Source organism: Podarcis gaigeae (genome assembly GCF_964106915.1).
Source record: "Podarcis gaigeae genome assembly, chromosome: 2".
Lineage (NCBI taxonomy): Eukaryota > Metazoa > Chordata > Lepidosauria > Squamata > Lacertidae > Podarcis > Podarcis gaigeae.
The window spans coordinates 93,051,096-93,072,732 of record NC_139679.1 but is presented as its reverse complement, the minus strand read 5'-3'; the positions used below and the strand labels follow the sequence as shown (position 1 = coordinate 93,072,732).

Below are 21,637 nucleotides of genomic sequence, written 5' to 3'. Positions count from 1 at the left end.
CTCTATTGCTTTCGCCCGTATTATGTTTCTAAAACTGAGAAGAAAGCAGAAACAGGGGGAGGGAGCATGTTAACTCCCTGGCTGCTGGGCTTCTTGTTGCCCAGGGCCTGTTGTTTCCCAACCCGTGCTACTCAAGATCTTGTTTTTCCTTAAATAAAATTTGAAAAGTGCAGGTGCACAAATGGCAGGGGGTAATGGGAGTTGTTTTCCAACAACACCTGGAAAATTCCACATTGGCTATCCATGCTTTTTTACATGTGGGGATGCTGTGATGAGATCCAATTCATACTCTGCACTGCAATAAAGAGAAAATGACAGTCACCTATTGCAGGTAAGCCAAGTTCCAACGTGAGGTACGCCCACAATTCACAGGACAGTGCCTCTGCCAAAACAATGTCGCAACCTCAGAATGAAAGCTTCCAAGTGCCTATTAAGTCAATTATTTTCCAGCATCCTCTAAGTATGCTTCAAGCTGCTCTGTTCAAAATAGAGTGAGCTGCCTAAATCTTACATCCTTCCCAAAAAATTCTCAGAATGCTGTAAAGCTTCTAATTGTTATAAATCTAATTAGCCTTTGTACTAATGAGGTAAGAGATATAAGAGCCCCAGATCATTTAATACCACAATCCTTCTCTTGCAACCAAGGGGATTAATTGCTTTCCTAATACCTTGCATTCTCATGCTTCGGATCAAAGGAAATGTGTTCTACAAGAGAAGCAGCAATACGTCGGAAAGGGAAAGGGTTGGGGCAGAAACATAGATGTAGGGAGTATTGACTAGAGAGAAAAACATGGACTTCACTGTGTTCAACTCTCTATAGAAGGGCTCTATAGATCAACAGACGCAATCCTCTGCTCCAAAGATAATGTATTCTGCACCTAAACACTTTCTGCCTTTGGTACTTTTTGAGTAGTTTTGGATGTTGCCCTTGCTGTATTTGCCCTAATCATTCACAAAATAACAATTGCAATCTGGTTAATAAGCAGATAGATTTTTTTTTTCCTGCAGCAATAACAAAAATCTTGGCCCTGTAGGTTTATATGATGATGTCTTGTAGGGTCAGGAATGATGTCATTTAAGGCAGGGGTGGGAAGCTGTGGCCCTTCAGGTGTGGTCAGACTCTAGCTCCTAACATCTATGAGCACTGGCTATTCTAGAAAGGGCTGATGGGAGTTGGAATCTGAGAACATCTGAAGGCCCCCAGGTTTCCCACCCTGGCCTTATATAAACTTAAGAGCATTGGGCTGTGTAGTCTAGTGCTGACTAACAATGGCTCTAAAGCAGGGGTAGTTAACGCATGTCTCACAGGCTATATCTGTCCCCCCCCAACCCCCAAACTTTGTGCCTGGTCCCCTCAATGTCAAATAAATAAATAAATAAATAAAAATATAGCAGCCTTTCTCAACCATGGGCCCCCAGGTGCTGGACTACAACTCCCATCATCCCTGACTCTGGTCCTGCTAGCTAGGGATGATGGAAGTTGTAGTCCAACATCTGGGGATTGAGAAAGGCTGATACGTGTGATACTGTGAGGCCAAACCAGGTTTTGTGGCCTTCAAGTCTCCCACCATGTGCCATTATGTTTTTAATTTTTTTAGAAAACTTACTGCTTCTGCAGGTCCCCTGGGATTCTATGACCCCCCCCAAAAAAAAAATTGTGACACTCCCAAACCCCATTCAAAATTTGTCATTTAAAAAAATGGGGGGGGGCTCTGTTTAATAATGAATACATGATAGAAATATTTAATAATGAAGGAATGATAAAGACATTATTTAAAATACAGTGGTACCTCGGGTTAAGTACTTAATTCGTTCTGGAGGTCCGTTCTTAACCTGAAACTGTTCTTAACCTGAAGCACCACTTTAGCTAATGGGGCCTCCTGCTGCCGCCGCGCCATCGAAGCACAATTTCTGTTCTCATCCTGAAGCAAAGTTCTTAACCTGAAGCACTATTTCTGGGTTAGCGGAGTCTGTAACCTGAAGCGTATGTAACCTGAAGCATATATAACCCGAGGTACCACTGTAATTGGATACCTTTGGAAGACAGCATTCAGAACTGCAGCTTTTGCCATGCCCATAAGTACACATTGGCTACACCCACTTTTGATATGCAGCATCTGGAGAACCACACCTGCCCTGAAGATCTCTCATACCCCAAGTGAGAGTCAGACCACCAAGCTGGGCTCTTTCTCAAGATTTAGCAGTGAAACAACCTTCCCAGGAAAAGCCAGTATCAATGTGCAGTTACAACAGAGCCTTCCAACAGACCCACTCTGACCCAAGTGGAGCCTGCATTTATAATCGACCTGTTTTAACAACAGTGGGAGCATCAGACAGCAACATGGTGATAGCACAGTGGCAGAAGTGGCGTATCAATTTTGAAAGAAGTAGATGGAAGACTACAAAAGAAGCTGGGAAACACAAAGAACAAGGTCCCAGATTTGGGGGGAAAGGCATACGATGGGAGTCACTTGTGGGATTCTGTGATAGGGAAACTGGAGCACAGATGGTGCTTTGAAGATGCTATGGGGTTGCAGTAAGTTTTGACATGTGCTTTGGATTCTCCACTTGGGTTCAGGGTACCAAGTTTGAAAGGAAAGTAAGGGTAGATACCGAAGTATAGAGGAGGCTTCCGGTCTACCTCAGGGTCATGCTTTCTGATTTAGTGGTCTTCTCTCTTTACCCCAGATTTTCAGAGACTAGGTGTGACTACTGAGTGGTGAGACAAAGGAACTTATCCATACTCAGTTGCATTCTCTTACTCCTTCATGTAGACCCCACAGCTGAAACTTGGCACTGAAACAGGTCCTGCTACTTTGCCCTGGCTCAAATTAAACCCTGCCTCTGTTCGGGTCTTGGCATATTATTGTGACCGAGTCCTGATCCATTAACAAGCACAGGCTCAAGATCTCGGAGGGAAATGCTTGCATAATTGCAAATGCAGAGATATGGTGTGATGTATTTCACAGGCAGAAACCTCCAATCAATCGTTTTGCATTCTTGTGCGTGTGATCAGCTTACAAAACCCACATCACCATGACCATAGATTAGCTCCATCACTGCGCTCGCAAAGAAATCTGTGTTCTGTCGACAAGGCATTATTAGCCTTGCCAAGTCATCAGGTCACAACCAAGCTTCCTTTAAAATGTTGAAACATAGCAATCTCACTTTTCCGTAAAGGCAGTTTATTTTCTGAAGTTACATAATGCCTAAAGCTGGCAGCTGCATACCAAATACTTGAATTCAAAGCCAAATACAATACACACTTGGGGTAGAGGGAATTGTGGAGTGGGGCAGGGGAGGGAGAAAAGTCACAATTTGTTTCCTCAGTGTCTACCCCCACCCCCAAATCTCATTTAGGGTTTGAAACATCTTCCGGGAAAAAGAAGTGTGCCCAAATAGGAATGACGGGTAAACAGCGGCGTGTTTGTGTGATTACATATCCATTTATTTACTTCCCACCCTTTGTCATAGTGTCCCAACACGGGCTACGACAATAAAATGCAATATTAAACTTACAATATTGCATTTGTCTTACAATAACATTTGTCATGGATGCTATAACCGAGATTCCTAGGGATACAGGTGGTGCTGTGGTCTAAAACCACTGAGCCTCTTGGGCTTGCTGATCAGAAAGTCGGCAGTTTGAATCCATCCGGTTGTCTGTACCAGCTCCTGCCAACCTAGCAGTTTGAAAGCACACCACTGCAAGTAGATAAATAGGTACCACTGTGGCGGGTAGGTAAATGGTGTTTCCATGTGCTCTGGTTTCCGCCACAGTGTCCCGTTGCATCAGAAGCAGCTCAGTCATGCTGGCCACATGACCCAGAAAGCTTGTCTGTGGACAAATGCCGACTCCCTTGGCCTAAAAAGTGAGACAAGTGCTGCACCCCATAGTTGCCTTTGACTGGACTTAACCGTCCAGGGGTCCTTCACCTTTACCTTAAATGAGATTCCTGTATTGTAGGAGGTTGGACTTGATGACCCCCAGGATTCCTTCCAACTCTACTCTTCTATGATTCTTCTATGAAATAGAGGCATATTCCCTAAACACCTAAGGCAGGGGTAGCCAATGTGGCACCCTCCAAATGTTATGCCCAGCCAATCCCCATCATTCCTGCCCATTGGGCAAGCTGGCTGTGGCTGACAGAAGTGTGCGTATATCGAGCTTATGACAAAGCACACTTTAATCTGCACTCAAACAAGCCAGGCTATATCTCAGAACAAGATCTTTAATTCTTTTGTGGGCCAGGTTCCACAGGGCTTTTGCTTACTGTGAAAGGTCTCAAAACCTCTTTCCTCTCAATGAAACATTTGTGATGATGGAATGTACAAATGGAGAGACTGTTGCTTGTGCAACTGAATACTTAATCTGATAAAAAAGCTCCATCATCCTGTATGAGGAGAGTTCCTGCTCTTTCAGTTAGAATCAGGACTGTAGCTTGCTCCCAACAGCTGCAAGAATGAGAAACCCACAGGTTGGAGCCTACAGCTGAGGAGACCACACCTAAAAGCTTAATGAAGGAGTCATGTTGCTCTAGCAACTGAGCTATTGGCCTCAGTGCTGAGGCCACCAAAGTATGGACCTTTTCATGTGCAAATCCATACATCTTTGGCGTAAAGGTGTGAATGCAACAAAACATGTGTACAAACACCAGTCTCCTACAGAGATGCTAGTCATGGAGGCAGGTTTGCTGCCAATGCAATGGTGGCCGGAGAGGGAGTGACTCCTTTTACGCTCTCTGTTGTCCACCTACAAAATAAGTATGGTAGTAGCCAAAGTTCTTGGGAAAACATGGGGCAAAAAACCCTGCAAGAACATTCCATAGCGCTTTGCTAACTTAAAATATGTCATATAAATCATCGATAGTAAATCTATTTTTTCCCTACAGGTCTTGGGATACTTGCCACAGCTGCATGTTCAAGCTTTACTCTGCCAGAGGTAGGGCTTATAAATTACAAAAAACAAAACAAAACGTTTTGGTCCCTTTATTGTACCATTGCTAACCTGTTTACTTTGATAATTTCGATTCTTACTAATGCAAAACTGTCATGTTGTTGCATTAAAAGAATTATGGAAGATCGCTGGGGTACATTTGTTTTGAAGATGTTTACAGACTGGTTATTTACAAAATCATGAAAATACTTCTAATTCCCTTAGGTTGGCAAGACTGCGTGTTCTAAAACTGGAAATGGTTCCAGATTTGAAGAGGAAAATGTCCATTTAAAGAGACATCGTTGCTTTGTTTACCACCCTTTAACTCACAATAGCACCCATGTAATACATAGCAGCTAATGTTTGGAAATCCAAGGGAAGTGCATTTAAGGATTGAGCATTCTTCTCCCTCCCACCCAAAACTACCATCTTATGCATCAGGAATTAGGCATGCACACACACACACACACACTCCCCACCCACCCACCCACCCATGCACTCCCTTGCAGAAGTGACTGTCTAAACTGCAGTATCTCTCAAGAATGGATATCAAACCTTTTTAGTTTATCAAAGAAATGTAGGCTTTCCCAGTTCATGCATTTGTTCTGATTCAATATAAGATTCATACATGTTGGTAAATGCATGAGCCTGAAGCACACCCAGGGTAGAGTGCGGAGATAATAGCCAAACAGCTTCTTAAGTCTTTTCACTTTGACATCAAAACCAAAGACAATTTACAGAAAATAAAGCCAATAAAATGAGGTCCAATACTCTAATGCTGGACGTGCCTAACAGTAGAAAACAATCCATTAAAATGCCACTTTTTAATAAAAGAAAACGAATGTGGACATTCTGTTTGTCCTGTTTGTTAGGAAACTTTAGTGCCTTAACTTTAGTTATTTCCCAAAAGCTCAATTAACTAAATTGAAGTGAATTCTATTCTCTCACGAAATTTATGGTATTGAATGTTACCTATCAGAAGTAGCACAATCGACAAAAAGAAGAATGAAAGCTGGACTTTTGATTAATGTGACATGTTTGGCAATTTTTGTGTATTAAAAAAAAAAAAAACACTCACAAGGGATCCAAACTTAGATTTTGCAGTTGAAGCAAACCAGAAGTGACCCTGGAAATTATATGACTCAGTTTTTGGTTGCTGATATCAATGGACACAGAAACAGTGCATGGAGAAGACAGTGAAACCACATGTTTGCTTGTGGACTTCCTAAAGGCATCTGGTTGGCTGCTGCAGGAAACAAGAAGAGAGGTTTAAAAAGGCTTTTGGTCTGATCCAGCAGGGCTTGTCTTATGGCTAATTATATCAAATCAACCTCTTTCATACAAAGAGGTGTTTTCTTCCCAAGCTGCAGAGCTAGCCGCTGCTGCTAAGAAAACCACTCCCTAGATCCAGTGGTTGAGAGGGCCTTTCCCCCCTGCTCCATTTGAAGTTTATCATTAACCACACACTTGGAGCAAACCAAGAATTGTGTGTGTCCACGAATTACTATTTACAGCACCCTTAATGAACTATGGTTCCCAAAATTGTTTTGCTGGAGGGTGGGGGGTGGGGAGTCATGAGCTTTAAAAGTGCGCTGAATAGGCTTTAAATATATCCTGTGTTATCTGCTTACAGTTTCATTATCTTCAAATTCAAGAGCAGCAGCGTTGGTTCTGAATTAGTGCAGGCTGTTGTGGAGCAAACCAAAGCTGGATAAAAGAGAGGTTATAATGGTTGGGAGCCCCACAATCTAGGGGGAAAGACTGCCTGGTTCTGGTATCTTCCCGAAATAGTGAGTCCATAGGCCAGACAGTAGCTCTAGGCGAGGGATGGGGAACCTCAGGCCCAGGGCTCAAATATAGCCCTCCAGGCTCTTGGGACTCCCCAGCCACACCTCTCACTGGCCCTCTGTTGGAGCCTCTTTGAGCCTGGATGGAATGCACCCATGAACTCTGACAATGCCTCTTGCTCTGGAGGATAGAGAAGGCTGCATGAGTGTGGGTAGAAACTAGCCTACTACGGAAAAGGTAAAATTCACATGTATTGCTCTGCCCGCTTTTGCCTCTGGCTCTACCCACAACCAGCATTTGGCCCTAGATGAGTTGCCCAGATGGGTTTGTGAGTTGAAAAATATTTCCCACCCTCGCTGCATGTGTCAGAAATCCAGCTTGTCAGAACACACCACTGTTCGCCTCCTCATTAGCTGGAAGATGAGACACTGCAGTGTAACCTTAGGGTAGCACCCTTAAGGACAATGCCCAAACTGTACATGTTGTACAATGCAGCTGTCAGCCTCCTAGTAGGAGCAGGGAAGAGAAAGGATAGAAGACCAGAATTCTCTCAGACGAAGGAACATCCCAAGATGTTTACCCATGAAAGGCGGTGGGGTGCCCAGCTTTCAAAGAAAAAAAGAATGGGAAAGGAATCTAAATTGATAGGAAAATTACTAGAGAGGGAGACAGGTAGCTTTGCTGGTGTTGTGTGTTCAGCATTAAGCTTCTTTAGTACAGTAGGAAAGCATTCATCCTTCTGGGCAATAATATGGTTTTTTTAAAAAATGTACTAAAAATGGTGTGGGCATGGGGAGAAACTGTTGCCATGAGCACTACCCAGCTGGCTTTAGCATCACTGACTCAGGGCAACCTCCAGTCATGTCTGCCCTCTAACACTATGGAGAAAATTTGGGAAGAATGCTGGGGGGGCCCGGGAGAGGAAGGTAGAAGCTCCTTTGGTCAGCAGATACCATTTTTATACCATATTTGATCTCATCCTCAGGCTGCCACCCTTTGCTCCTGAAGAGTGTGTCTTCATTTCCTGTGAAGTGACAAACATAGCATTTTCTCTACTCAGGAACAGGCTCTGCAACGGGCAATACAATTATCCAAGTCTCATCTGTAGGATGACACCTCAATAAGTACCTGCCTGTCCTTTTCACTGCCAACCTCAACTCTGTCTCTGACCCCAAAGTAAATGGGATCAGCTTGCACATTATCATCATCCCACATACCCGACAAAGCTTCCCTGTCACTCTGTGGGCAACAACCGATGTGGCAGCTATTTTATTTTCAGTTTTCCTCTTCCAGAAGCCAGAACGGAGACAGCCTGCACAATTCCCATTGCTGAACCCCACCTCTGTCAACTAAGGCAACAACAAGTCTTCTTAGGATTTCAGGCCCGACTTATTTTTCTACCCACGCAAAGTAAACAAGACAATCAGCCCACCTGTCACACTGCACGTTCCCTGTCCACTTCAGCATATTTGACAGCCCCGATCAGAAAGATATGAGCTTAAATACAGGTAAATGTGCTCTTCCAAACAGACTGTCCACAAGGCGAGCCACCTTTGGTGCTCACCTGATCCACATTTCTCTCCAGCTAAGCTTCTCTGCTTCCCAAGCACATCAGACCCTGTACTGAATTGACCTACTTCTGTTCAACGTTCTGCCTCCATAGCAACAGAATTGCGTTAAATTTGAAAACAGCAGCCACCGACCATACAGAGATACTGCAACGCAAATAATACCAAGAGGGAAGAGTTGCTCAAGACAAAAAGAAAAGAGGGCCTCCTCAGGTTGCGCTAACCTATGCGGATGAGATATTTCCAAGAGATTTTATAGAACATTGTTCATCAAAAAAAAAAGGTAAAGATGAAAAAGTTACAGTCACACAAACCAATACACACATGCTCCCCAAACTTCTAGTTCAAATACAGCAATGGAGAAACCAGACACATAGTACCTACCCCATGCCCCGTTATTGGTTGATATGCAACTAGTTCATCTTCCCAGTGGTAGGTCTTCTTCTGCGCAACAGGACTTCCCATGCAAAGGCATACAATGACACCATATAATGGGTTGATGCTGAGTTGGTTTGGAAGTACTGCAGGACAAACAGCATTAAAAAAGGCCATGCAAAAGCCATCATGGAGAAGTGTATACAAAAACCCAGCATGTAGGGAAGTAGCAGCCCAGGGGATGTGGCAGGCAGGTTTCTAGGCTAGAGTAAAGATCAGAAGATCTAAGGGGGCCACATTTTATAAAGTTTTGATAAACTGCTGTCGTAACCAGCTACTTAGAAGAATAAAAACAAACATGTCAAACTATCCTCCCTTTGACCCTTATTAGTCTGTATTCTTGTGCTCTGCAATTTTTCTACTGATTATCCAGTGCCAAACAAATTAATCCTGCCTGCTTTTTGGATCCAACTTTGCATCCTTGGACTGGGAACCCGATGCAAAGTTGACTTGCCTTTCCTAACACCTGTGCAAATCAATTTTTTTAGGTATGACCCTTGTTAATTCCTTAGATGGCGTCAACGACTGTGATCATAAAGCCTGAATGTCAATTGTATGAATTCCTCAGCCCTGGGCTTGCCAGCACCATCCAATTTATACCCAAGGGAGGGGGGGGGTGCACGCGCAGTATTCGATTACATACAATTGAGCGCTCGAAGTTTAGAAAATTAGAAACAAAACTGCATTGTATTTAATGCTTTAAATGTAAGAATATTTAAAAAGAAAAAGACAACAAGCAGCAAATATTCCTCCAGATGTTGCTTTTGTATTCTCCAGTCCAGCCTACATACTTGAAAAGGGAAACACTTTGGGGTGAACTGTTAAATAACAGGTTAAGAATGCCAAACCACAAGAAAAGCAAGTCCCTGCATCACTAGGCTGCTGGCCAAAGTCATCAGAATAATATCATTTTTCCATGCCTACCCAGATGATGTTCTGCATGCCAGGATGTCCTAATAATACATATTGAAAAACAAGGCAAAGGACAGTCCTCTAAAAGTTACTCTAACCAAATAGGGGAAATCGCTGGAAAGAAGCAACAGCGTTTTAACACTTTGGGCCATGAGCCAGTTCCAACTCACTTCCAATTGCAAGCATCAGGGACAATGCTTGTTGAGTTAGGCCAAGGACCGTGACATACAGAATAGCTGCTTTTTTTTTTTTTTTTAAAAAAAAGGCATTCTGCCATTTGACTCAGGGTAGTACAGTAAAATGTGGAGGAACAGATTAGCAAAAAGAATATTAAAATGGTTGTTTCCTGAATAGCTCTCTAAGGCAGAGATGGACAATCTCCCAATGTTTATTGCAAGGTTTGGTGCTGGTATTTCACATGTGTTTGTTTTTTAAGGCATGCAAACAAATGCTGGGGGGGGGGGCATGCGTTAATTACAGCATTTCTACTTCCCTGCCAAAATTGACAGTTCCTTGAGGGGAAAAACAATATGGCAGGGCAAATATTTTTAGAGAGACATGCATTCCCTGCCTGCCTTTGAGGGGATCATTTTGTTGTCAAAAGGCAAATGTCACTATCACCCCTGCCCAGCCAGTACAAAACAGCAGGCCTTGAAGTGCTGGCCTTTGTAGTAATAATCAGTTTTGGGTTCAACAGGCCATGCCATTTTGAAAAACTAAAATGGTGCTCTAGATACAAATCCATAACCTTGAGTCTATGCACTCCCCTATTATGTGCCTATGTGATGCTGAGAGTCAGGCGTAGGGACCCTTTGACCTGCCAGAGGTTGCTGAACTACAACTCCCATCAGCCTCAGCAAGCATGACCAATGGCCAGGGGTGTTGGGAAATAACTGGGCTTGAACTCCCAACAGATTTAAGCTCCAGAGCCCCATTTAGAAGCAGTGACGCCTCTTCAGGCTTCCCAAAATCAGAGCTTGACACTTAAAACTAAGCATTCCTGGAACACACACACTTCCCAGCTTTACCATATGTCTGTCAGACTTGCCCAATTCCCCTCCATCCCACGAACAGGAGCAGAGTCTGGCAATCACAAAATCCTTTGCCATTCAGCATTTATCAGAATCCTTCATCTTCAAAGGATGCAAAAAAAAAAAACCAAAAAAAAACAAAACCATGGAGGCTGCTGAACAAGATCCTTCTAGCTGAAATTAAAATAGGCCATCTATCTTGCCCTACAAGCAGCAAGCACATCACCTCAAAGTTCGTCAACAGCAGAAGAAGGGCCCATTTCCCCAAAGAGTTGAGGGAGGTGAGGGAGTTTTGTTTTGCCACACGTATCGGGTCAGAGTCAACACTCCGTTGGTTTCTTAAACTGTGGCTTAACAGATTTGTTAAGTTTCCTCTCCCCCCTTTTCTTCACAGCTTCCACTTTCTTCAGCGACAAAGAATAAACCCGGCGAGGTCTAATTGCACCTAGAAGCTCTGCACACAATGTGCTCCAGTGTGTGCTATTATTTATCCAATGCATAATATTTTCCTTTGAGAGCACAGTGGGAGCATGGTAAGATGAATCACTTCTGCGAAAGCTAAACTGATTAAGGTACAAAAACACTAAGTCACCTGGCGCTCTCCCCGAACAGCCAGCCAAAATGCAACTGAAAGCCCCCTACATGTGTTTAAGGGGAAATTAATGTGTTCTTGCCCCTCTCAGCAAACTGTATTTCTCAGGTGAAAAGCAGAAGCAAAACAGAGGGAAAACACTGTATAGCACTGCAAGGCACTTATCCTGACTCTGAACAGCTTATCTGCTCTGTAAGCCTTCAAGTCACCTAGAAAGGTTTTGTTTTTGTAATACAGATATAATCACCACCACCTTGAATTTTAGGGTTTTATTCATAGAAATGTAGAGCTGGAAGGAACCCCAAGGGCCATCTAGTCCAACCCCCTGCAGTGCAGGAATCACAGCTAAAGAATGACAGGTGGATGGCCATCCAACCTCTGTTTAAAAACCTCCAGTGAAAGGCAGTCCACAACCAAGGTGGTAGCATTAAACAGCTCATTCACCAGTGTAGGGATTTCTCCTTGCACAACGGAGCAATCTCCCCCCCCCCCCAACTAAATCTATTCCGGGAGTTCCTACAACCCTCTGGAGGTGATTTGTGGGCAGCAGTGGCTTCACATGGGGTTGGGGAAAGAGAGGGGGAAAATTGCATCATGCTAGTTCTATTCCTCGGGACGTGGGTGGCGCTGTGGTCTAAACCACCGAGCCTAGGGCTTACCGAACGGAAAGTTGCCGGTTCGAATCCCCGCGACAGGGTGAGCTCCTGTTGCTAGGTCCCTGCTCCTGCCAACCTAGCAGTTTAAAAGCACATCAAAGTGCAAGTAGATAAATAGGTACCGCTCCAGCAGGAAGGTAAATGGCGTTTCCATGCGCTGCTCTGGTTTCGCCAGAAGTGGCTTAGTCATGCTGGCCACATGACCCGGAAAAACTGTCTGCAGAGCGGACAAACGTCAGCTCCCTCGGCCTGTAAAGCGAGATGAGCGCCACAACCCCAGAGTAGTTCGCGACTGGACATAACTGTCAGGGGTCCTTTACCTTTTTTTTTTTTTAGTTCTATTCCTTGCAACAATTTAGTCGAATGCCACCCTTAGTTTTCAGTATCACAGCCCATTCCCACATCACACGTTTGTACATGCTGGCCTATAGGGATTTGTGAGTGCATGGGCTATCTAGCAGTGCAGCAATAACACTGCTAGCGCATTTGCAAAGATAAGCAGTGTCTGGTATAGTTTCAAACTGGATAGGGGAGGGGCCATGTATTGAGATTCCTGCATTGCAGGGGGTTGGACTAAGATGACCCTCTGGGTCCCTTCCAACTCTATGATTCTATGATTGGAAGTTGGGTTCCTGATAGTAGCAACAGCTGGGTTCACTGATGTCGCTATGGATTACCCAGGCAGTGTTGGGAAGAGACAGCAGCAACGTGGAGGAGGCATGTACACTTCAGTGGAGTCAGTCCAATGCAACCCCAACTTCACCACTGCCCCAGGACAGTCTACAGCGATGCTGTTGTCAGGAGGGTGGCTCCACCACACCGACTGCTACAGCATTGTGCAGCTCAAGATACCAAGATCCATCTTTCCCCACATGAACAGATCCGGACCCTGCAATCATCATCTGAGGCCCTTTTCCATAAGCCTCCTTCATGGGAGGTCTGGAGGTTGGCTACAAAAAAAAGTGCCCTTTCAATGGCAGCTCCTTACTTCTGGAATGTTCTCCCCGGCACCACCTTTAGGCACCAAGCAAAAAAATATTCTTTTTTACCTGGGTTTTGGGCCCTTAACTTTAAGTGTTTTTAAGAATTTGTAGCCTCTTTTAGAGCTCATTTATATAGCTGGTTTTCTTTTTTAAAAAGTTATTATTCATTGTGTCTTTTCAAATTGGTTTCAGTATTTCTATTGTGTTTGTAGATCACTTTGAGTAATTTCTATGAGTAAAACGATCAATAATTTTGCATGCAAAGCTGTTGCTCTACCACTGAGCTACATTTCCTTTCTAGGAGCTTCCCAAAAGCACCTTGTAGGTGTCAACCAACTAATTTGCAGGCATCTTCAGAGCCTGCGAAAGCCAAATGGACAGAGATGACAACAATTACATCATAGGGGGTTGGACTAGATGACCCTTGGAATCCCTTCCAACTCTACAATTCTATGATTCATATTACTGTTTACAAGGAAAGGCACAGCTCTGTTTGCATGGATCACTGTATCCACCCCTAGAAAGGAGAGAAAACCCAGCCACTGTTAGAATTCCTGCTCCATGATTGCAGTCATGGGATTGTTGTCTATCACATGATGGTATACGTTTTGACTCCACAGAGTGGGAAGTGACGGAGACAGGATGTTTGTGTTACTGTGTTCCGTGAAGTGGGACTATTGTCCTATGTTTTGTTTTATTTTTGCTGTCTGGTGCTAGAGAAAGAGGGAGCCATGTTGCAGTGCTCTGTGCGTGTTTATATGTAAATAAAGTAGATTAGCCAAAATGCTGAGTTCCTGAGGTCTGTTACGCATGATGCGCAAACTCTGTGGATCCCTAAGTGTGCCGGTGTCTATTGGCATCAGTCGCTATGATGTTTGGGCTGAAGAAAGCTTCTGAAGCCCCCGAACGATCGACCAGGAGGGAGAGAACATGTCAGTCGGGCATATATCTCTGCCAGGGTCCTACTCGAGTGTAGGCTGAGCTAGAAAGGAGAGAAAACCCAGCCACAACCACATTTATTTCTGATATACTTATTCCTTTGTACTTGTATTTGCTCTTCTCCCAAGGAGTTTGAGGAATACAATGGACAAAATTAACATGAACTAATAATCCTTGAAAATAATTATGATAGTGTTTCCTATATTGAAATCTAACACATCTTTGCAGGTCCCCACATACTTTGATTACAACAGACTTATTAGTATTATTACTATAAAATGTTCACAGCCTTGAATTATCAGGCCAAAACACAATAGCTAGGAAGGTATGTGACTCACAGCTTGATGAATTCCAGTCTTCACTTGTTCACTCAACACACCTTCAAATACAAAGGAATCTCCAAATCTTTCTGCCTGAGAAGAAGAAAGGGGGAGGGGGAGAGAAGAAGAGGCAACTCTAAGTCAATTGGATTTGCATGCTTGCAGCACCAGTGTTTTCATTTCCAAAATGCCAAAAGAAGAAAGCATCAAATCAGACAATTAAGTGCACAATGGCCTTTACTTAATCCTCCCTAACAGCAATTCAGATTTTGTTGTTAAAGGAAGTAATACGCCATGCAGCAGACTCACAGGGAGATGACAAGATCGCTCTGCTCAAGGTCATGATCGTTCCTAAAGCTATTTTTCTCCCTCATAGACTACGAAATAAACCCTACCCAGTGAACTAAACTGTGGTCTAAACCTCCCTTTAAATCCATCTCAGCCAAAAGAAGGGAGCTTAACACCACAGAAATTGGCACTGATACACCCAGGAACTTCCTAAAGCCATTGTTAAGATATAAAGTGACTCGGACCCCCGAGATCATCTTCTGAGGCCCTTCTTTGTATGTCTCCTCCACAAGAGGTCTGAAGGCTGGCAACATGAGAACGGGCCTTTTCTGCGGTGGCTTCCTGCTCCTCGAACACTCTCCCCAGGGAGGCTTGGCCCTGGCACTTTTGTACCAGGCAAAAACATTCCTCTTCTCTTAGGCCTTTGGCTAATTAAACAATCTATGGCCTTTTAAACTGTGTGGAGGGAGGGTATTGTTTTTATTTATTACTATGATATGCATTTTTGTGTTTTTCTGTTGTAAACTACCCCGTGATCCTTAAATGAAGGTCAGTATAGAAATAATAGGAAATAATAGTAGTAATAATAAATAATAATAATAATAATAATAAAAAACAACAACTGTTGGTTCTGATTAGAAGAGCAGATGGCAGCTGCAGCAAACATTTCTACTTCCATTGATTGGGAATACTATTTTATAATATTTCAGATTCAATTATTATTATTATTTAGAAGTTTATTTTTAAAAGCTGAAATGAAACTTGAGGGATACAATCATGCTCATATCAGAGATATTATTAAGAAGAAGCTGAAAGAAAGCAGCCTGATCAGAAGCATCTAATGAACTTGTCATTAAGGTGGGATTTGAAGACCAGCAAATCCATGGAAAATGGTTCACTATGCAAAAACATTTTATATTATTATTATTAAGTAGAGTGCATCTTCTCAGGGCAGGACCAGAAGTCAGCGGCTATCACGTATACTTGTGGCGCCAGAAAATCAGTCAAGCAAGCAATCCTGGAAATGGCGAGAAAGAGCTGGAAAGTCCTCAAGGCTCATGAGGAGTCTCTCCTCAGAGCCTGAAAAGAACGTCAGTGAGCCAAAAGTCCAGAAATAAGTATTTGAAAGGCTTTTTAAAAAGAACCTATGGGCTCCCAAAATTGGCACACGGGACCTCTCACTGCTGCAGTGCTACCCTGCTCAACAGCTGTTGGGCAGGAAACTGTATTGCAGCAGGATCAGAAGGGCTGTTCCCTGCCCTTTCTGGTGATCGGGAGGCAAAGGTACAGTATAAAAGAAAAAGTTATTTCTGATGCCTCTTAAATTACCCTAGTTCCCCGCTCTGACAAGGCTCCCCATTTCCACACATTTTGCTTATGTGCACAGGGGCCCGGAACGTAACCCCCTCTTAAGTGGAAGTCGCCTGTATTATATTATTTATTTTATTTTATCTTAATCCATCACATATGATCGCTTTGTAAGTTACTGTTTTCCTGCAACGTTGCTGTGAAAAAAAAACCCCAAACATTTCTGTTCCCTACCTCTGTGAGGTAGCCAGTGGCATTCACAAACTTCTCAAATTCTGCATTGCTGACTTCATAGCGATCCATGAAGAAATGGTCAATGTGGACTCTCCTGGCGGGTGACTCTCCATCTTGTTGTATAGCAGGCTCATCAGTTCCCATCGTGAAAACTCCGGCTGGAATAGAGGCCATCTGCAAAATGAAGAAGGCTGTTTCAGGAATGTACATATCAGCAAAGCTCCTCATTTTCCTTCCATGCTGGATGTGGAAAGCAGCAATTCCTGTACCTGTATGGTCGTCGGCGTGCCATTGACCAAAAACTTTACACTGAGGTCATATTGGGTAATTGTCAATGTTAGTGCTTCTCACAGTAGACCCACTGAAATCAATGGATTTAAGTTACTTAAAGGGGCTGGGGGAGCTTCAGGTTGTTGATAGTGGGGGTATCTGAAGCTTTACTGTATTACACAGGCAAAACAGAGCGGGATGGGGAATCAGTAGACACTGAATGCAAAAGAGGTAAATGACAATGGGGGTATACGTAAAGGTGTGCTTCAAAGAAGACTGAGATGAAGTTTGAAGAACAAATGAAGACAAAATAATACAGACTATCCGGACTGCAGGGAGGCAGAAAGTCTATTTCTGAATAACATTTGGATGCCATCTTGAATCAAGATGGTAGACTGGACCTTTCAAAACAGCACTAATATATTTGGTTTATTGTAAGTCTCAGGCAAGAAGGCTTTCAGTGAACAAAAACTGCAGTCTATATTCAAATAAACCTCCAAACTGTTGTGCTCTAAGACTGGATCATCTTTTTATTTTCTATTTCTTTCTTTATCCCTCCTGTGCCTGGACACAACCACTTAGCAGGCAAAAATCCAACAGGTAGAACATTTCCCAGCACAGAGATTCAGCTCCATTAGATTTCTTTATAATCAAGCCAAATACAAAATGGGCACAAACGTTAGCAGCGCACCCAGAACTGGGAAGTTCCCTAAAGAAAAAGAGACACACATGCTTTCAACAGAATTCTGTTTATTTCCTAAGCTTGGGCTGGATTTAATATTAGCAATACCTCCTGCATCTCTCAAGCACAGCAGTTGCCTAAATGCCTTGTGATCATCATCAACAGAACCCATCAGCTGAGGAGTTCTGTGTTCTGTCTTCCTTGGTTTATTGCTTGGCGGGGCGCAATTATTTGTGTGTGCAAGTTTCTTTTGATCTAAATAAAATGCAAGACTATGACGAAGGTATGAACTGTAGCTCTGCCTATCTTCCCATTTCTTGCTGACTCACTACTGCTAAGGTAGCTGTTTCAAGTTGGCTCAGAAATCACAGATTAATAGCTCACCCCTCGGTTATCTCTGGAGCACACACAAGAACAGGAGCATTTCAAAAATTAAAGGCAGAAGAACAAAAACCCTTCTTTTATGCTTCAGCGACTGAATCATCCCACAATGACGTATGCAGGCAGATTCTCGCCCGTCAATGCACAGTTTAAAACAAAACCAAAAACAACAGCCTCTCAATATTGTCCTTGAAGCTCAATTTCAGCATACCTTTAATTATGTACCTGCGTGGATTATTTTCAGCCTTAGCTGTAAAGGAAATATAGCTCTTAAGGTGCATGCTCTTCATTTCAAAGAATCACAGGACTGTAGAGCTGCAATGGACCCCGAGAGTCACCTAGTCCAACCCCTTGCAAGGCAAGAATCTCTACTAAAGAATCCATAACAAATGGCCAACCAACCTCTGCTTAAAAACCTCCAAGAAAGGCGAGTCGACAACATCCCAAGGGAGTCCAATTTGTATTGCTATTTAACATCAATGTTGGTTTTCAGTCTCCAGCAGAATTCAAACTTGTTTATGTTGTATAGTGGGGTCGGGGATCTACTTGCAGGCCAGATATGGCCCTTTAGGCCTCTCCCCCTTGGTTTGCCAGGTCCCCAAATGACACCCACCTGTCACACATCTGGCATCATAGTGATGTCAGGTGAGGGGGGCAGGTAAGATCAGCTGCTTGTGTAGCACACATACCCATTTTGCTTCTCCCATCACACGAGCAAGGCAACAAGCCATGAAGCATAGTACGACAGCTGAACCTCAGACCAGGTTTTGTTTTGCTCCAATGAAATATGATCGCTGGGCAGCCTGAAATCATGGCTTGCTGTTGAATACATGGTTGAGGCTTGTTAAGGATGGAATAGATAGACCATGGGCCCTGGACTCAGACGTTACACTGAGATAAACTGTTTATGGTTTGTTTGTTTACTTGCTCGTGCAGAGCAGAAACGCTGTTCACAGCTTCTGAACAGCGTGGTGCAATAACACACTTTACGGCCCAGAGCAGGGGTAGCCAACGCGTCGTCTCACTGTTGTTTGACTCCAGTATACCTGAAGGAGCGTCTCCACCCCCATCATTTAGCCTGGACACTGAGGTCCAGCATCAAGCACATTCTGGCGGTTCTCTCACTGCGAGAAGTAAGGTTACAGGGAACCAGGCAGAGAGCCTTCTAGGTAGTGGCACCCATCTGTGGAACGCCCTCTCATCAGATGTCAAGGACATAAACAACTATCTGATTTTTAAAAGGCATCTGAAGGCAGCCCTGTTTAGGGAAGTTTTTAATGTTTGGTGTTGTATTGCTTTATTATTATTAATATTCTGTTGGGAACCATCCAGAGTGGCTGGGGAAACCCAGCCAGATGGGCGGGGTATAAATAATAATAATAATCATCATCATCATTGTTCCCAGCAAAGCCAATGATCAGGTATAATGAGAACTATGATCTAACAACATCACAAAATTGACCCTGTCTTAGTGTTAACATGTGAATATATATCTATATAAATCATTAGAGATGCATTCTGGACATTTCACTGATCATCCTTCCCCTCTCCTCCCCAGCCTTATGTCATTACAACAACAAGTGTCAACTGTTGAATGCCTGCTGGAAATTTTTCTATTCCAGCAGGCCTATGCAGGTGATTGTGAGTAAAGGTAAAGGTAAAGGTACCCCTGCCCGTACGGGCCAGTCTTGACAGACTCTGGGGTTGTGCGCCCATCTCACTTAAGAGGCCAGGGGCCAGCGCTGTCCGGAGACACTTCCGGGTCACGTGGCCAGCGTGACAAAGCTGCATCTGGCGAGCCAGAGCCGCACACGGAAACGCCGTTTACCTTCCCGCTGGTAAGCGGTCCCTATTTATCTACTTGCACCCGGAGGTGCTTTCGAACTGCTAGGTTGGCAGGCGCTGGGACCGAGCAGCGGGAGCGCACCCCGCCGCGGGGATTCGAACCGCCGACCTTTCGATCGGCAAGTCCTAGGCGCTGAGGCTTTAACCCACAGCGCCACCTGCGTCCCAACTAATCCCCCACAATGGCTTACTGATTTGTTTTTTGTTTTTTCCTTTTTAACTTGTTTTTAACTTTTCATGTTTTTCACTGTATGGTTTTATACTGTTGTAAACTGCTGTGATATATTTTTATGACACAGTGGTATATAAATACTTTTTTATAAATAAATGAATTTTATGAGAATTGTAAAGGGGACGGATACTTGGGAATGAATGACTGCAGGATGCCAATTTATTGGCATGCCATTCAGCCATTTCCAAGGCAGCCACCAATCATTCTGAGGCTGGAAAACCATACAAGAGTCCAATTTCTAGCAGGCGCAGAAAGAGAAGTTTCTTTTATAAAAGCTTCGGGTGCAGGGGCAGTGTCAACAATATTTATTTATTTATCATAAGAATTTATATACCACCTTTCATTCTGACAGGATAAACCACAAACTAAACATCAACAAAAATTTGGATGACACATGATATAGACCTACAAGTGTTACTAATGAATTAGCACACTAATTCTACCTGCATGTAAAACACAACAGCTATGGCAAGTACAGTTTGGGAATGGTTTTTTCTTTCTTTCTTCGAAGGCAGTATACAAATTGATTAAATAAATAAGTTGGAAGACCAAGTTTCTAAATTTTGTAGGGAAGTTCCTTGAGTGCACATGTTTTCTCGCTTCAGAAATTTAACCTCCAACACGAGGAATGGTCAGAGCTCTGCACGCTTGTCTCCAAACTGACTGTAGGTTTAACATGTGATTTATACTGTAAACTGCCCTGTGAGTGAGTGAGTGAGTGAGTGAGTGAGTGAGTGAGTGAGTGACTGAGTGAGTGAGTGAGTGAATGAATGAATGAATGAATGTGAGGAGGGTGCCTGAGGAGAACAATCATGGAAGCCAAATATGAGGGAACAGCAACCATACCACAAAGATAAGTTACTAGAATAAGCTCCAGTTCAAAATTTCAGACACATTCCAAGACACAGGATAAAAAACTGGAAGTGTTATCAGCACAGAAGCAAAACATGCAAGCATGCAGTTTCATATATTAGCCCTTCGCAGAAGAACTTGGAGTCTTTAAACTTCTTAATGGTGAAATTATTTTCCTTTTAGGTTGTCCTTGGCATTCTAAGGTTTGCTGCCAATGTCTGAAAGAGCTGGAATGAATGGAAAGATTGCTTTTTATTTTATAGCCTCTGACTTTTATTTGTTTTCCTATCAAACAAACAATAGTTGTGCTCAATGTATTAGCCAACATGCAAATATGTAATGTACAAATGGGGGGGGGTGTAGGGGAGGATTATGTTCACAAATCATATTTTCCTCAGTAAAAATTAGTTTTAGGAGTTGAGACATCCAATTAATTAATATCCTCCTGGCACAATGCCACAATGTGCTGAGTTTGCAAAGCTCTTTGCAAATGGAAAATTGCTTTTGCTCAAGCCAAAGTTGTTCTAAAGTCACGAGGAAAGGTTAGCGAGATAAATAATGGTAGCTCAAAGACACAACAGTGCTTTGCAGTTCACCCTCCATTCACCTCATAGTGTACTCCTTTAAAAATAGGGTAATCCAATAGACAGTGACTTGTCTAAGTCACACAGTAAAAGGCCATTTGAACCTGCATCTCCCACAACCAAGACACAACATGGGGAGCCAACGCAATGTAACTCACAAAGTGACCCTGGACCAAGCACTATCTTCACAGGGTTTTTCACAAGGATAAAACTTGAGGAGAAGAGGATGGACAAAACCATGTACGCTGCCTCAAGCTCCTTAGAGGAAAAGCAGGATAGAAATGCAATATATGAATAAACAAAACACTCTGATCACAGCACCACACTGACTTAAAATGTTGTTTCTATCCAGTATTATGTAACATAAAAACACCCTTGAGTATTATTATGAAGTATACTTGTGTACTTTGTTGCGTCTTTAATAAGGAATCAGCTACATATTTCCCTAAACCAGGGACTACAACTCCCATCATCCCCTAAGCAAATATGTGGTGGCAAAGCCTCCTGCACTTGCTGCAGCTACAGTGGTACCTCAGGTTACATACGCTTCAGGTTACAGACTCCGCTAACCCAGAAATAGTGCTTCAGGTTAAGAACTTTGCTTCAGGATGAGAACAGAAATTGTGCTCCGGCGGCACGGCGGCAGCAGGAGGCCCCATTAGCTAAAGTAGTGCTTCAGAACAGTTTCAGGTTAAGAGCGGACCTCTAGAATGAATTAAGTACTTAACCCGAGGTACCACTGTATATGGGGTGGGTATGAGTGGCCCCAGCTCCTTAGCTTCGCCATTTATAGAAGTTTCT

At 43.3% G+C, this 21,637-nt stretch overlaps 1 protein-coding gene across 2 annotated transcripts in view; it reads right to left on the bottom strand.

Moving 5' to 3' along the window:
* SUMF1 (sulfatase modifying factor 1) overlaps nt 1-21,637 on the bottom strand; it is a 72,753-nt gene that overhangs the window by 45,982 nt on the left and 5,134 nt on the right. For both annotated transcript variants that reach the window (XM_083725000.1, XM_083724999.1), the window contains exons 2-3: nt 15,991-16,164; nt 14,179-14,253 (exon numbers count right to left, since the gene is read on the bottom strand). In XM_083725000.1, the coding sequence (XP_083581126.1) occupies nt 14,179-14,253; nt 15,991-16,164 (249 nt within the window). The remainder of the gene's footprint in view (nt 1-14,178; nt 14,254-15,990; nt 16,165-21,637) is intronic.